The 16,619-nt window shown below is 52.9% G+C and overlaps 1 protein-coding gene across 2 annotated transcripts; it reads left to right on the plus strand.

The window, feature by feature from the left end:
- On the plus strand, window positions 1–16,282 carry ZNF783 (zinc finger protein 783). Of its 2 annotated transcripts, none has more exons than XM_075558784.1 (7): window positions 1–143; window positions 1,790–2,188; window positions 2,278–2,404; window positions 2,563–2,685; window positions 11,144–11,236; window positions 13,779–13,886; window positions 15,139–16,282. In XM_075558784.1, exons 1-7 carry the CDS (start codon window positions 120–122, stop codon window positions 15,984–15,986), a joined length of 1,722 nt encoding a protein of 573 aa, XP_075414899.1. In that variant the 5' UTR covers window positions 1–119; the 3' UTR covers window positions 15,987–16,282. The 2 variants fall into 2 exon arrangements, with proteins under 2 accessions (XP_075414899.1, XP_075414900.1); XM_075558785.1 differs by having other exon boundaries at window positions 2,323–2,404.
- Window positions 16,283–16,619: the final 337 nt, after the last annotated feature.

Below are 16,619 nucleotides of genomic sequence, written 5' to 3' on the forward strand. Positions count from 1 at the left end.
TCCTGTTAAAAGGCCGGGGCACGTGGCCCGGACGCAGTTTGCGCCGGCCGGCTGATCCTGCTGCTTGTTTGCCCGCCCGCTCGCCGAGTCGCCGGTCCCCGCGCTCCGGTCGCTCAGCTATGGCCGACGCCGCGCCTGTGCCGGTAAGCGCCGGCCTGTGCCGCCCCCGTCGGGCCGTCCTCTTGCCCGTCCGCCCGGCCAGACCCCAGCCCCGACCCTCCAGCTCCAGCCCGGGCTGGCGGTCCAGCGGCGCGGCGCCGAGGGCGGACGGGACGGCCTGCAGGCGGCCTCGAGGGCTCCCCGGCCATCCGAGCCCCGGAAAACACCTGGCGAGGGGAGGTGTACGGTCTGCACGGGCTCGGGGGGGTTCACAGACCGGCCCCCGTCAGGCGCCATCGGCCCCAGCCTCTCGGGAGCCTCCTCCTGGGTCGGGGTGTCGGGGAGAGGAGGTGGGGAGCCCCCAAACGGCACAGACTTGCCCTCCACTCCGTGAGCCGTCTGGCCGCCTGTCCTGTCTGTCTGTCTCCTCACGCCGGACTTGTTCTAGGCTTTTTGCTCTCCGAATAGGTGGGGGCTATGATGGGTTCCTACTCGTTCATTTGTGAGGCAAATACTTGTGCCCCTGACCTTTAGAAGCGGAGGACACCTGTGGACGATATGGGGACAGGGAAACACGGACCCGCAGACAGACAGACAGCCCCGCCTGCGCACAGAGTGAACAGAAGCTGGCGGGGCTGTGTGAGATGTGGATGGACAGGCCTCTGGGGCGGCATGGAGGGGCAGCCCGGAAACCCCTGGGGGCCGTGTGGTAAAGGTGGGGGGGATTTCCTCTGTGAGGAGAAGTTTGGGTTTACTCTGTTCCAAGGCCCTGGGCCTCTGGAATGAAAGAGGAGGAGACCCCAGACCCACCCACTGCCCTGGATCTAGGCCCACAGCCACCCTGTAGGGTAGAGAACAACTCTGCTTCAAGGACTGTACCATCTCGCCCCTTGAGAGCAGCAAGTGGGTTCAAAGCACGATCTGCCTGTTGCAGCCCAGCAATAACCCCACTGCTCTACCAGGGCACCCACCCTGTCCCCTGCTGCGTCTTTGCTTAATGCCGCCAGCACCATCGTCACTGTCACCGTAGCTGCCCCAGCCACTGCTCCCCGTGCCTTTGAGGGTCCACTCACTTCATCCCTGCCGGCCTGCTGGGTGCCGCTAGCTGCTGCCAGCCTACCACTTACACAACGGCCCACGCTGGCCGAATGCAATGCTGCCTGACCGCCAAGCCTGGCCAGCTTTGGGATGGAGATGGCAAGGTTTACCCTTCTAGGCCAACTTAGGTGGTGGCTCCATTGAAACCTGTTCAGCTGCGCAGTAACAACTCACACATCTCTGCCCTGGGAGGGGCATTGGCCAGGACTCAGACCTGGGTCTCCCCACAGAAAGCAAGAATTCCAACAAAGGTCTGCCGCTGCCCCTACCCTGCCATGCAGGCACCCCGATGACTAGGGTGCGAGTGAGGGTGGAGGAGGAGGGAAAGCCCACCAGCTGTGCACTGCGCCCACCCTGTCTCATGCCCAAGACAGACGAACAGGAGGCAAGGTTCTGGTCTGAGACTCTTGGACCGTATGTTCCTGTGGGTCCTCTCTCTGAGGCTGGTCTCCTGGCAGGTGCCCACCCTTCCCTTCCACCCCCGCTCTGCTTGCGGGCCCCAGACCCCCAAGGTGCCTTCTGATGTTCCTTTAGGAGAGGTGACTTTTCAGTTGTTTAGTTGTAATAGAATTTAATCTGTTTTTGTGAACAGGCTCCAGACAGGGACAAGCAGACAGGGGCACTCAGACCCTCGTCACCTCTGAGGCCCCCGCCGGCTGCTGAAAAAGAGTCCTACCTGTATTCCACTGAGATCACACTGTGGACCGTGGTGGCTGCCATCCAGGCTGTGGAGAAGAAGGTGGATTCCTGCCTGGCCCGCTTGCTGACCCTGGAGGGCCGCATGGGGACGGCCGAGAAAAAGCTGGCCGAATGCGAGAAGACGGCCATGGAGCTCGGGAACCAGCTGGAGGGCAAGTGGGCCCTGCTGGGCACGCTGCAGCAGGAGTACGGGCTACTGCAGCGGCGGCTGGAGAACATGGAGAACCTGCTCAAGAACAGGAACTTCTGGATCCTGCGGCTGCCCCCGGGCAGCAAGGGAGAGGTGCCTAAGGTCAGCTCGGGGGGCATCCCGGGCAGGGCAGGGGCTGGGCGGTGAGCTCTTAAGTGTGTGTGTGAGCACGGTGGCACTTGTGGTTCCAGGTGCCCGTGACCTTCGATGACGTGGCCGTGTATTTCTCTGAGCAGGAGTGGGGCAAACTGGACGAGTGGCAGAAGGAGCTCTACAAGCACGTGATGAGGGGCAACTACGAGACCCTGGTCTCCCTGGGTGAGATGGGCTCTGGGCCTCAGGCCCCTGTCCACAGCTTGTCCTCGGCAGCCTCTTCTTTCCCTGACTTTGGTGACTCGGGCTCTCTGCATCTCTGTGGGCAGCAGGGGGCAGGTGTCTGTCAGGTCCTGACCCTGCTTGTCCCTCGTCCTGTGCAGACTATGCGCTCTCCAAGCCTGACATCCTCACCCGGATAGAGAGGGGAGAGGAGCCCTGTGCGGAGGACCAGCAGGGCTGGGAGAAGGAGAAGGCAGTGATCTGCCCACGGACGCCGGGAGCAGGTGAGTGTGGCAGCAGGTGGGCAGAGAGCAGGAGCTCACGGGGTGGGGGCCCAGCCCCCCTGGGTTTCCTTGTGTTCCTCTGACCATCCTGGCAGGGAGGGAGGGAGCCTGGCCCTTAGTCAGCAGTGGGCCCAGCCCTGACCAAGGCCACCCCAGTCAGGGTGGTTATGGTCCTACACCTTCCAGTGGCCTGACCTCACGTGGTGGCTGTGGGTTAGTAAGGCCATCATAGTAGAAAATCCATGAAATTGAGAGCATACCGCAGTGAACTCTTCCACGGACCCACCACCAGATTCGACTGTGACCATCTCACTTCTCACACGTCTCAGAAGTATTCTCTCTGAGGATCCTGGTTCTGACAAACTGATGCCCAGTAGTTATTTGTACCTCCCGTAAGTCTCTTTACCAAGTCCCACCTCTCTTTAACAGCTCGCCGTGCAAATAACCCATTGATGGTGTAAGAGGGGCTTCAAAAAGTTCTTGGAAAAATGGAATGGAAGCTACTGCGATTTTCCCACAATGCACCAGTGACCCACTTTCTGCATGGGGTGTCGGTGCTGCATTTGTCTGTGCCCTCTATACTGGCAGGTAGCTCTGTAGGCTTATTTGGGTGCAGGTTTAGTTATCTCTTAGGTGCCCCCTTGCCCTGTCACTGAGGGAGGCTCCAAGCAAGAGCCTGGCTGTCTTCCTTGTGACCCTGGGCGTATGTGGTGGGCCCACGTCTTGTAGGCCACATCCTCATATTTAAACGTTCCTACCTGCTTCTTCCAACAGCATGATATTTAACTGCTGTTGTGGTTGTTGCCTAGATTCGTTGTTTTGTTATGGGTTGTAGATTCCTTCACTCTTTCCATCTCAGTAGCTGGGATTATTATAGAAGCAGTAATGTCTCCGACCAATTCTTTTGTTACCCAGAAGCACAGGCTACAGAAAAGGCAGGTGGATGCCTCATCCTTTCCCTGTGTCAGTTTCAGAATGATGAGTTGGTGCTTTAACAGCCACAGAGGTGACCAGGAACATGGGGTTTGGTTTTGTTTTTGAGTGTCATTTTGAGCTCACACAAGCTGTTGGGTATTTTCTGTGGGTTACTCCCCTGGGGTGCTTGCCTTCCATCCCAAGGTTGTTCCATCTTTAGCTGAAGCATATTTAGCTTTAGCTTTAGGGAGCCCCTTCAAGTTGTCCAAAGGTCATTTAAAGATGTTAAAAATATATAATGGAGCAAAATATGTATAACGTTTGTCATTTTAACCAGTTTTAAGTATAGAATTCAGTGGCATTCATTGTATTCACCATGTTGTACAACCAGCACAACTGTCTGTTTCTAAATGTTTTCATCTTTGAACCCCATGCCTATTACCCTTTGCCCCACCCAGGTAGCCGCTGACACACTGTGTCTGAGTACACCTGTCTGCTAGACACCCCATCGTATGCTGTGTCTGACTTAAAGGTTCATCTGTGCCCTAGCGTGGACCTGTGGCTGTGTATTCTGTGTGGACCAATCAAATAACCTTTTCAGAGGTTGCCCCATGCAGCCATGCCCTTGAGCCTCCAAACCAAGGAACCAAATTCTGTGAGGTGTTTGCTTGGACATAGCAACCGCAGCAGCTGCTCTTTGTGTTGCTGTGTTCAGTCCATCCGACTTGCCAGTCCAGCCTTTCACAGATGCACAGCATGCTGACAGCAGTTAGAACAGTCCGCTATGCAACCCTCTCCCTAGTGTGCTGCTTTGGCCCTCCCTTTCGTTTCCCTCCCACCCCTGGTATCCACAAATGCCTTTGCCTTTTCTTGTTTTCAACACTTCAGCGGGGTCATCCAGCACTTGTCCTGTTCTGACGGACGTTTCCCTCAGCGTAACGTCTTCAAACTTCACCCACAGCGTAGCTTGCAGCAGGGCTTTGTGTGGGTCCCCTGTTCGTGTAGGCCACGTTTTGTTTATCCTTTGGCCCACTGCTGGGCATTGAGCTGGTTTCTGACCTTGGCTGGTGTCCGACTCTCAGCCACCCCGTCCTTCCGGCTGGTGTCCAGGAGTGGGACGCCAGGGCCGAGGCACCACCACCCCTTTCACAGCTGCAGCCTCATTTTGTGTTCCCACAGCGATGAATGCACAAATGGCTGGGTCTTGATTAATTGACCCTTCCATTATATACTGTTCCTCTCTATAACGCATTTTATTATTACACTAATTATAAGAATCATACACACTGCAATTATTTCACCATATAATATCCTCTCAAAATTCTAATTATGAGTTAATTGGACATAGTGGCAGTGAGTAGGTAACAACAAAGACGAAAGCTTCCTATCCCGCTCCTTCCTTCTCTCATTTATGTGGTTATCTCCTGTTACATTATTCTACAAGTGCCTGTGTCTTGCTCAGTAACCAAGCATTTGCCCTTAGAAAGCCTGTTGGACATCACAATGGGAACTGCAAACCAAGAGACCTTGGAACTCTTCCTTGTGCCTCCTCTGAAAGGGCCTTTGGTGGAAGCACTGCTTTCTGTGCAGAGCTTTCTGTCCACAGGGCTCCCTATCGCATTGATTTAATAGGCAGGTCTAGTTGGAACCCACATTCCGCATTTGCCTATCTGGGAAGATTGTCATCCTTGAGGGAAATCTGCTAGATAGTGTTCTTTAATGTATTCGATGAATTTATTCTGGCAGAAGAGTTGCAAATTGGGTTAGCCCAATGGAGAGTGGATAGGTACCCCACCAGGTATCAGCAGTGAATGGCTTCTCATTGACAAAATGTGGACGTGAAAGCAGCAGGTGTGTGATTCGATTGTACAGTTTGCTATGGAGGTGCTGGAAGGATTTCATCGGTCAGGGAGAGTGGGAGCGCTCTGAGTCTCGGTGGACTCGGTGGACGGCAAGGGCGGCTCGATTCCCTGGGAAACTCAGCTAGGGGCACAGTCTACAGCAGCTGCCATCTTGTCAACCGTACGACTTCATTTGTGTTTCCCTTAACCCTTTTTGATCAAGATCTTCAAAGGAGGCTTTTTTTGGGGGGTGTTGAAGTGCATTTTATTATTTTTAAAAATCATTTTATTGGGGGCTCATACAATTCTTAACACAATCCATACATCCCTCCATTGTGTCGAGCACATTTGTACAATTGTTTCCCTCATCATTCTCAAACCATTTATTTTCTACTTGAGCCCTTAATATCAGCTCCTTATTTTTCCCCTCTCTCCCCACTCCCACCTCCCTCATGAACCCTTGATAACTTATAAATTATTATTTTGTCATATCTTAGACTATCCAACGTCCCCTTTCACCCACTTTTCTGTTGTCCATCCTCCAGGGAGGAGGTTATATGTAGATCCTTGTAATTGGTTCCCCCTTTTGAACCCACCTTCACTCCACCCTCCCGGTATTGCCACTCTCAGCGCCAGTCCTGAAGGGATCATCTGTCCTGGGAATTCCGTGTGTTTCTATCTGTACCAGTGTACATCCTCTGGTCTAGCCAGATTTGTAAGGTAGCATTGGGGTCATGATAGTGGGGGAGGAGGAAGAATTTTAAGAACTAGAGGAAAGTTGTATGTTTCATCGTTGCTACCCTGCAACCTGACTGGCTCGTCTCCTCCTTCAGTAAGGGGGTGCCCCGTTGCCTACAGATGGGCTTTGGGTCTGCACTCTTCACTCACCCTCATTTACAATGATAATGATTTTCCCCCCTTTGGTGCCTGATACCTGATCCCTTCGACACCTCGTGGTCACACAGGCTGGTATGCTTCTTCCATGTGGGCTTTGTTGCTTCTGAGCTAGGTGGCCGCTTTTTTATCTCAACGGAAGTTTTTGATCATGTTCCATCCTAGTTTGACTTTTCTGGCTTGTTGTCTGTGGCATTTTTGAGTCTTCACCATGTGAAGCTAAGATTCCAGGCAGTGTTACCAGAGGCAGACAAGGTGACTGACAGATGGTGCAGTAACAGTGTGTTTGAGAAACGTCAGCCAGGACAGTCAGGACACGGCTCTATGGCTTGATTATGTTACAATTCCTGTGTGGATGAAAGAATACACCCACGACCCTGCCCTGGCAAGGAGCCAGCCAAGCAGATCACATCCCCGATTGGGACGGGGTTGGATTTGGTGACAGCTTGCTCAGGCTGTCCAATGGAGTTCACCCATGTGCAATAAGCAGCGTTAGCTCTTATAAGAGCTAACTGCTAGGTAACTAACTAACGTGTAAGAACGCCTGGCTCCTTGTGGGGTCATAAGAAACATGGAAGCAGTTTTGTTATCAGATGTAGTATTTTGGTTGATATTTTTTTCTTTTTTCCAAAAATTAAAAAAAATTGTATTGGGGGCTCTTATAGTTCTTATAACAATCCATACATCAATTGCATCAAGCACATAATAGTTCTTATTTTGAGCCCTTTTGACACATTGGTTCCACTGCCTGTTGGATTCCAAGGTCTTGAGCGGGAATTGGCCCTGATCTTAGCGAAGATCATCTGTGTGTGACAGTGTGCTTCTCTGCGCCTTTCAAGATTTCCTGTCTGGTTTTCAGAAACTTGGTTTTACTGTGTGCTGGTGTGGATCATTTGGGGTTTTTCCTACTGGAGATTATTAAGCTGCTTGGATTTTTAGGTTTATGTCCTTTGTCAGCTGTAGAAAGTTTTCTGCCATTAGTTTTTCAAATATTTTTTTCTGTTCTTCTCAAATTCCTAAGACACATTTGCTAGTTTGCTTGCGGGTGTTTCTTAAGCAGTTGTATGGACATTGAATTCACTGGCCGCACAATGCAGTGCTTGGTGGGTGCTAAGGAGAGCAGTGCACAGTCGATCTGAAAACATTGTCTTCACTTTCATACGCTCATGCTTGTTAGTTCCCTCCAGCACCCCCTGCTAGAACCCTAAGAAACCTAATGTAGTTGCTATCTCTAGAGATTTACCTATCCTGGGTTTCATATAAAGAAGATCATTAAAAACCAAAAACAAAAAACTCCAGACTAACAATAACCAAACACAAAAAAAGCCTCAATCCAAAAGAAACACATAAAACTAGAATAGATTTAAAATGGGAAAGCATTTTATTTATTTATTTTTTGTTTTAATTTTTAAAAAAACATTTTATTAGGGGCTCATACAATTCTTATCACAATCCATACATATACATACATCAATTGTATAAAGCACATCTGAACATTCTTTGCCCTCATCATTTTCAAAGCATTTGCTTTCCACTTAAGCCCTTTACATCAGGTCCTCTTTTTTTCCCTCTCCCTCCCTGCTCCCCCCTCCCTCATGAGCCCTTTTTAATTTATAGATTATTATTTGGTCATATCTTGTCCTATCCGGCATCTCCCTTCACCCCCTTCTCTGTTGGCCGTCCCCCAGGGAGGAGGTCACATGTAGATCCTTGTAATCAGTTCCCTCTTTCCAACCCACTCACCCTCTACTCTCCCAATATCGCCCCTCACATCCCTGGTCCTGAAGGTATCATCCACCCTGGATTCCCTGTGCCTCCAGCTTCTATATGCACCAGTGTACAACCTCTGCTCTATCCAGTCCTGCAAGGTAGAATTCGGATCATGATAGTTGGGGGGAGGAAGCATCCAGGATCTGGGGGAAAGCTGTATTGTTCATCGGTGCTACGTCGCACCCTGACTGACTCATCTCCTCCCCTAGACCCCTCTGTGAGGGGATCTCCAGTAGCCGACAAATGGGCTTTGGGTCTCCACTCTGCACTTCCCCTTTCATTCACTATGGTATTTTTTTTTTTTTGGATGATGCTTTATGCCTGATCCCTTTGGCACCTCGTGATCGCACAGGCTGGTGTGCTTCTTCCATGTGGGCTTTGTTGCTTCTGAGCTAGATGGCCGCTTGTTCACCTTCAAGCCTTTAAGAACCCAGAGGGAAAACATTTTAAATGACAAGATGTTAACATTTAACCTACCCATAGATACATTAATTAACTTCTGATGCACTCTGTCTGAAGGCAAGGCTGCTCACTTCCCTGGTTAATGATTCAAAGATTTCAATGGAGGCTGCATCCCCATGAGGATTCTGCAAATGGAATATGATTTTGCAAAACAAGTGCTCAGAATTTAAACTCTGAGTACAATTCCCCTCTCCATCCTTGGTTTAGTGCTAAGGACCCCTGTGTCACACAGGCACATGAGTTCCGCTGATACCTCACTTTGATGGCTGCTTGCTTTGAGACAAGCCTTTAAGACCTCAGGTGGCTGTTGGTTACGACAGCAGGGCATCATCTTGTTTCTTCACCACTCTGCATAGTGTTGACCTCGCTCCCGCAGCCCTTCAGACTCAGTACTTCTGATAACGGTGTCTTCTAGTTCACCGGTTCTGTCATCTGCCAGCTCAAATCTGTTCTTTAGATGAATTTTTCATTTTAGTTACCAAATCTTCCAGCTTCAGAAAATCGCTCTATCCGGTGTCCTACTTTACTCCCTCCTGGCAATCAGGTGGTTAACGCAGAGTTCTGCTCCCAGGCGCCAGGGGACTGCCCTTGCCCTGGACTGACCGGTGCATGAGTGCTGGCGAGAGCAGGAGGCAGGAAGGGCTGGAGCCTGGGTCTGTCCTGACTGGGAGCACTCACAGGGCGAGGAGGAAGCAGTGGGCAAGGGATGTCCCCACGTATGAGTTTCTTGCAGGAACAAATGCTTTTGAAACTGAGAAAGCTAACACGTGGTTATGGTTTTCTGAAGTCCAGGACTGATCGAAAATAACACGGGATGAAAAGGACTGGTAACACACTGATATCAAGGGCTCAAGTAGAAGGCAAATGTTTTGAGGATGATGATGGCAACAAATGTATAAATGTGTTTGACACAATGGATGGATGGATGGATTGTGATAAGAACTGTAATAGCCCCAATAAAATGATTTTAAAATTTAAGAAAGAAAATTTTTTAAAAGACTAGCAATGATAGGCCATTCAAAAGAATAAGACAAAAAGAGGGAAAAGTCCCTGCAGGAGCCCATAACATAAACAGATTAGAAAGTTCTAAGACAACTGTTGAGGATGTGATCTGACTGCTCCCGACCTTCACCAACTTTCTTGGGGCTCTTGGCAGCGTTGGCTCGCTCTCCTGGCTGCTTTCTTTGTTGCTCGCGTGGGAGGATTGGGGTTTTGGACGGCCAGTGCCACCATGGTCCTGAAATCTCTCTGTGGTTCTGCGCCTGCCTTCTGCCGGAGACTGACGTTAGGCACATGTCTTCCTGTGTGTGACTCCCCTGAGCTATTACTTTGCTCAGTACCTGCCCAGAGTGATGCCTGGTAAAGTCACAGAGGGGACCATCACCACCAACCTGGTGTGAGGAAGTTGGTTTGCTTCAGTGTATTTTTAAATCTTTAAAAAAACTCTTTTTCTGATTTGAATGGTTGAATATGTTCACATATTTTGTCAGGTGTTTCATTTCCATCCTTGACTCTTTTTCCTCTCAAAACTCAACTGCTGTCGAGTCAGCGTGGACCACAGCCATCCTGTAGGACAGGGTAGAGCTGCCCCTTTGAGTGTCCGGGACAGTACCCCGATGGAGTGGAAAGCCTGTCTTTCTTCTGTAGAGCGGCTGCTGGTTCAAACTGCCAGGTGGTGAGCAGCCCGGTGTGTAACCATGACGCACCAGGGCTTGCCCGCTTCAGACAGCCATTTTTATGAATTTTTGTTGTTCTTTCTGAGGTGGTGGGTTTGTTTTCAACCTAAGTAAACACTGGGTCTGTTTGCACACACACCCTTGTCCCACCTGACCCAGTGTGGGGTGGTGTGCTGAGTTGGGAAGAAGGCCTACTTCGCGCTGAGTGTTCCAGGGCATGGGGTGCCAGACATCTAGCCAGTCCCTACTGCTGGCCATTGGCGTTCCTCCCAGGCTGTTGCTGCTGCTCCAGCACTGCACTGGCAGGTTGCACACAAGTCACTGTATGTTGTGCCAGCCTGTGTAGTCGGCAGGTAAGTAGGCAGGAGGCTGAAATCTTGCAGGAGATTACAGCATCCTGTGCAGAGGGCTATGCGGTGGTCATGAGCACAGTCACAGCCTTGCTTCCGCCACTGCTGTGGGCGAGTGGGGCCTCTGTTGGCCCAGGTCATGTAGAACTGCAGCAGGGATGTGTCGCCAGTACCCTTCTACTCTGAGTGTGGCTGACTCTTTTCACGTGTGAAAGAGCTGTTGGCACATCTGACTCTCTGGACGATTGTTCTTCTTTTGACCCAGGGTGCTTTTTTAGGACATGGACATCCTGGGGCCCGCTCAGAACTGCTGGTCACGACCTGCCCGCTGGGTCGGACAAGGGCCCTGCAGTTCTGAGCCAGGAGACCCTGCCTGCTGGAACTCCTAAGGTACAAGGCTTCAGGCCAGGACCCCATCACTGTGGTCTAATGAACCTGTCACCTTGTGCTTGGGCCAGGGCCCCAGACTCCATGACCCCAGAGGATTGCCTGGTGGGAATCCCAGGCATCCCTCCAGGTGGTCCTCAGTGTCCCCGGTCTATCTCCCCAGGACTCCTTCCTGGCCCCACCAATCCTGCCCAGGAAGAGACGGGAGCATCAGAGGCCTTGGAAGCTCGAGACGCACCACCTGAACCTGGTATCGGTGAGTGAGGGCTGCCGGCGGTTGCAGTTGGAGGTGCAGGTCATCCGGTCTGAGATAGCAAGGGGCCAGTGAGAGCTGGGGCTCAGTGTCTGCTGGCTCCATGGGAGGGTAGGGCTCTTGCACCCTGTGCTCCTCAGGCCCACCCAGGGCCTCATGCTGACCTCAGCTGGGAGGATTGCCACAATACATGAAGGCAACATGGGTCACACATCTGGCACGGCTCACAGGCTTTGCAAAAGTCCCCCGCATGGCACATTGACACTCCTGGCATGGGTCACACCCCAGCATTGTACCACAGCTCACAGGGCTAGCCTGGGTCACGCCCTCCATGGTAACACGCTTGGCAGGGTCCTGCGATGTGGTTCCTTGGGAAATGTCCTCTTTCTGAAGGCTGACTCTGTAACTTGAAGGCAGTTCTTCTCCACCCTTTCACAAAAAGTGCACCTACCCAGAGGGTGGCTAAAGCAAAGGGCAGAAAGAATGCCATTAAGGAGCTGAATAGAGAATCTTTCAGCAGCTCGGGAGACAAAGCCAACTAGTATAAGTAAATATGTAAGGACACTGATGGGAAGAGCTTGCAGCATATCTGAAACAACTCAAAAAACTCAAGCCGTAAGTTAGAATCTTGACGCAGAAGCATCAAGAAGATGGGCAGACTACACAGAAGGGTTTAGTCGACATGCCACCCTTTCAGGGGTTAGCGTAAGAAGAGCAAGAACCAATGGTGCTGACGCAAGAAGTTTAAGCTGCACTAAAAGCATTAGTCAGAAACTAGGCTGCAGGGATTGATGGAACACCAGTGAAATGTTTCAACAAGCTAATGAAGTACTGGAAGCACTCACTGGTCTATGCCAGGAAATTTGGAAGACAACGAATTGGCCAACTGACCATCCCAGAGAACGGTGACCCAGCAGAATGGTGGAACTGTATAACAGTCCTGGTTATATCACATGCAGGTACAGTGTTGCTGAAGGTCATCCCCCAGCAGTTGCAGCAGCACATCGACAGGGAGCTGCCAAAAGTTCAGGCCGAATTCAGAAGAGGATGTGGAACAAGGAATGTCTTTGCTGATGTCAGGTGGATCTTGGCTCTAAGCAGAGAACACCAGAAACATAATTTGTTTATGTTTCATTGACTATGCAAAGGCATTCGACTGTGTGGATGTAGTACATCGTGGATAACCTTGAGAAGAATGGGAATTCCAGAACACTTCATTGTGTTCATTTGGAACTTGTGTATGGATTAGAAGGCAGTTATGTGAACAGAATTAGGGAGTAAATATATGGTTTAAACTGAGGGAAGGTGTGTGTCAGGGTTGTACCCTCTTACCAGACTTGTCCAAGCTGCATGCTGAGCAAATCGTCAGAGAAGCTGGATTATAAGAATGGGGCTTCAGTATCAGGGGCCTTATTAACCTGCAATCTGCAGATAACACAACCTTGCTTGCTGATGAAGATCAAGGACAGCAGGCTTCGGCATGAGTTACAACTCAGTGTCAGGAAGACCAAAATCCTCACAACTGGACCAATAGGTAACATCATGTTAAATGGGGGAAAAAAGGTTGAAATTGTCAAGAATTTAGTCGTAATTTGTATCCACAATCAATGTTTATGGAAGCAGCAGCCAAGAGATCAAAACACATTGCATTATTAGGTAAGTCTGTTGCACATTAGAAGAGCAAGGATGTTACTTTGAGGACTAAGTCACCTGACCCAAGCCATGATTTTCTCCATTGCATTATGTATGTGAAAGTATGACATAGAATATTAAGAGTGTGGAAGAATCCGTGCATTTGAATTGTGCTGGAGAAGGATGTTGACAGTATCCTGGACTGCTGACAGGACCCAGTATGGATTGGACAAAGCAAGGCCAGATGCTCGTTAGGGGCAAAGATGGCAAGACTTTGTCTTACATACATTGGATATGTCATAAGGGACTGACCCTGGAGAAACACGTTGCATTTGGTACAGTGGAGGGGCGATGAACGAGGAAGGTCCTGGACGAGACGGCTGGACACTGACTGTGTCAGTGGCTCAGGAGTAGGAGTAGTGGGGAGGATGGGACAGGACCATGCAGTGTTTCCTTTTGTTGTACCTGGGGTCGCTGTGGGTCAGAACCAACTCGATGGCACCTGTCACCACTACCACCCAGAGCACACTGCCCACAATAGGGAGAGTCTGTTCTGCCCCTGGCCTGAGCACTCTGCTGGCTGGACGTCCCTTGCTCTTGGTAGCTGGTACAGCCTCCCCTGGGTTATGAACCCCAAGGTGGAGGGACCTTGAACAGGCATCCTGCAGGAGGCAGTAGGACCCTCAGAAGGGAGGCAACATCCCTGTACCTTCGCAATCCTTGTCATTGCCCCAGCTGGGGTGCCAGCCCCCTTCCCCATTCTCCTCAGGTAGAGCTATCTGTGACACAGTTCCCATACAGGGCAGGGGGATGCCTCCTTGGGCCTTTCTACCGGCTGGCTGGTGCAGGCCGAGGCTGGTTTAGTCTGTTCGGGAGGTTGGGCAGGAATGGCTAACAGGACTTTGTCCTTCAGGGTCCCCAGCCAACACCCATGTTTTGTCCTCGATCAAACACAAGGAAGATTTTGGTGGGGAGTTGCCCACCTCCTCTCCCCAGGAGAGACCACCTGACATGGTATCAGGTGAGTGAAGGGTGGCTCCAGAAGCCCTTTAGGGAGGGGAGTGGGTCTCAGAACTGGTCCTGGAGCCTGGGGGCTGAGATGGGCCCTGGCAGTGGGTGCCCCCACATGCTGCTGCCCTGGTCGGCACACAGTCCTGAGCTGGGCTTGGGGAGTACCACCTGACTGGGAAGGTGCTGCCACCAGGACTGAGGCTGACAGTGACCCACCGTATGGCTGTCCTCGGAGTGCAGGGTCTTGCCTGCTTCCTTGGGGACCTGGGCTTGACCCTGGTGAGTAGGGCCACTATTGCCACTGAGGCCTTAGGGCAGGGCGCCTGCTGCTAGCTACCCTCTTGGGTGGGGAAATCAGCTGAGCCTTGGGCTCAGAAGAGACCGAAAGCCGAGGCCTGCTGCTTCTCCTGGAAGCACTCACTTGGGACCAGTCAGGTGACTGAGGACCCTGAAGGTCCAGAAATGGCAGAGTGGGTAAAAAGCACCAGGCATGTGTAACAGAAGGGGGATGGGCATACTGTGAGTGGGTGTGGGGTCCTGGGCAGTGGTGGAGCAGATGGGAGGGGCTGGAGAGGGAGTGAGAGAATAGAGGGAGGGGCCCTGGGAGAACAGAGGAAGGGGAAGGGGATGACTCACTCCCGGTGGGGATGGGGAGAGAACCCCTGGTGGGGACAGCAGAGGATGGGGATGGGAGAGCAGGGAAAAGGGCGTTGGGGTCACTGCTCAGAAAGGCACACAGAATAGCCCTTCCAGGTGCTTGGTAGGGGCGGGGTTGCAGGGGCTAGCATCCCAGTAGGACTGGGTGGGGGGCCCTCTTCTGCAGACTTTGGTGGTCTGAGGTCTTAAGTGAGCCCACCTCCCCTGCTCTCTCCAGCTCAGCCCCCTCCCCAGGAAGTGGGTGCTCTCACCAGACCTGTCGGAAGGGCCTCTGGTGGGGGTGGGGGGTAGGGTGGGGGTGGGGGGTAGTCATGGCTATGCCTGAATAACACTAACCAGCCAGCTGGTCAGACTTACTGGCTCCACTGCTGCTCCCTGGTCTCCTGGTATCTTTAGCTTGGCCTGCAGAAGCCCACCATGAATGGCCTTTAAGCTAAGTGATAACATGCAGGGTTAGCTGACAAAGGACCTGTCACCAAGTCGTTTGGGAGAGGCAGTGAGGGGTGGGAGTGGAGGCAGTGGTGGGTGCTAGAGCCTGGTGCGGGTGGGCAGGGGCTCAGGTGGGGGTTCTGCAGACTCGTGGATCAGTGGTGGTCTTCCATCAGGTGGAGGCTGCTGGATCAAGATGGAAGCCCAGTCTGAGGAAGAATTGACCCAGGAGCAACTCTCTGGGTTTGGGGCCCCGGGTCACACCGAGAGTGAAGTTCCCCAAGAGCCTGGGGACAGAGCGACAGGCACCAGCCAGCTGCAAGGTGGCCAGCCTCTGCCCAGGGGGAGGCCCGAGGCCTCGGGGGAGTCGTGGCTTGTTCTCCGCAGCCGCCAGCAGGAACGGGCCTTCCCCTGCCCAGACTGTGGTCAGAGCTTCCGCCTGAACATCGACCTGACTACCCACCAGCGGACCCACCGGCGGACCCACCGGTATACCCCTGTGGAGGAAGCCCCGAGTGCAGCCCACTATAGTCCACCTGCCACTGGCGGGACCGCCCAGCCTGCGCTGGAGCCCGGTGAGGTGCTGGTGTCCGGCCCGGTCATCGGCTGGCTGCCCGCCAGGCCCTCAGGCCGCAGGCCGGGTGCAAAGGTGTACCATTGCAGCCAGTGCATGCGCGGCTTTCCGCAGCGCCGGAGCCTGCTGCTGCACCAGCGACAGCATGCGGGCGGCCCCCGAAAGGGCAAGCCCAAGCCCAGCTGCCTCTACTGCGGCAAGGCCTTCAGCTGGCCCTCTGATGTTTTCCGCCATGAGCGCATCCACACGGGTGAGCAGCCCTTCCAGTGCCCTCAGTGCAGCAGCACCTTCAGGCGCCACTACGAGCTGTCTGAGCACCAGCAGACGCACGAGGACCCGTGGGCAGGAGGCCCTTGGTCGCCAGATGCCCGGGCTACCTCTTCTTCGCCGGATGGCCGGGCAGCCTCTGTAGAGAGAGCTCCGAGTGGGAGGCAGCTGCCGCCTCGGTGACAGCAACCTACCACCCACCCCAGCCCTGCCTTGGGTGACAGCCCCCAAGGGATGGCTGGCATGGCTGGATGCCTGCAAGCCTGCCCTGTTTTTGCAGTGTGAGGTCCCAGCTGTGAGGAGCCTCTTGGGCCCATGGTGGCCCTGAGGCCAACGGGTTCTGCACTGGCGCCTGGGCCTTTGACCTCATGCAGCCACCAGCCTGAGAAACTGCACGGTGGACAGTGGACAGACTGCCAGCGCTAAGACAGAGATTTGATTTCTCCACTTTGTTGTTTGGTTTCTCTTGAATAGAACGTTTCCTGTACGTTTCCTGGTTCGTGTGAATTGCACAGGGAACGGGCGGGGTGGGGGGGTGGCACGGCTCATATTGTGAACTGCGTGGGGGACAGGAGGTCTGGGACAGGCTCAAGAGTGTGAACTACACAGGTGTGAGGCCTGAGGGGTACAGGCAGGTCCGGAGATGGCCAAATAGGCCCTGAAGCAAGGGGGTGCTGGGCACCCCACCCTTCAGTGGGGCTTCTCAGTGGGGGGCCAGAGGCCTAGGGCAAAGGCGCCCAGGGGCTAGTGACTGCGGCTGGCAGCTGACCTGGCCCTGGGTCCCCAGGCCTTGTCACATGGGGTGTCCACCATCAG

Source organism: Tenrec ecaudatus, chromosome 9 (genome assembly GCF_050624435.1).
Source record: "Tenrec ecaudatus isolate mTenEca1 chromosome 9, mTenEca1.hap1, whole genome shotgun sequence".
Classification (NCBI taxonomy): Eukaryota; Metazoa; Chordata; class Mammalia; order Afrosoricida; family Tenrecidae; genus Tenrec; species Tenrec ecaudatus.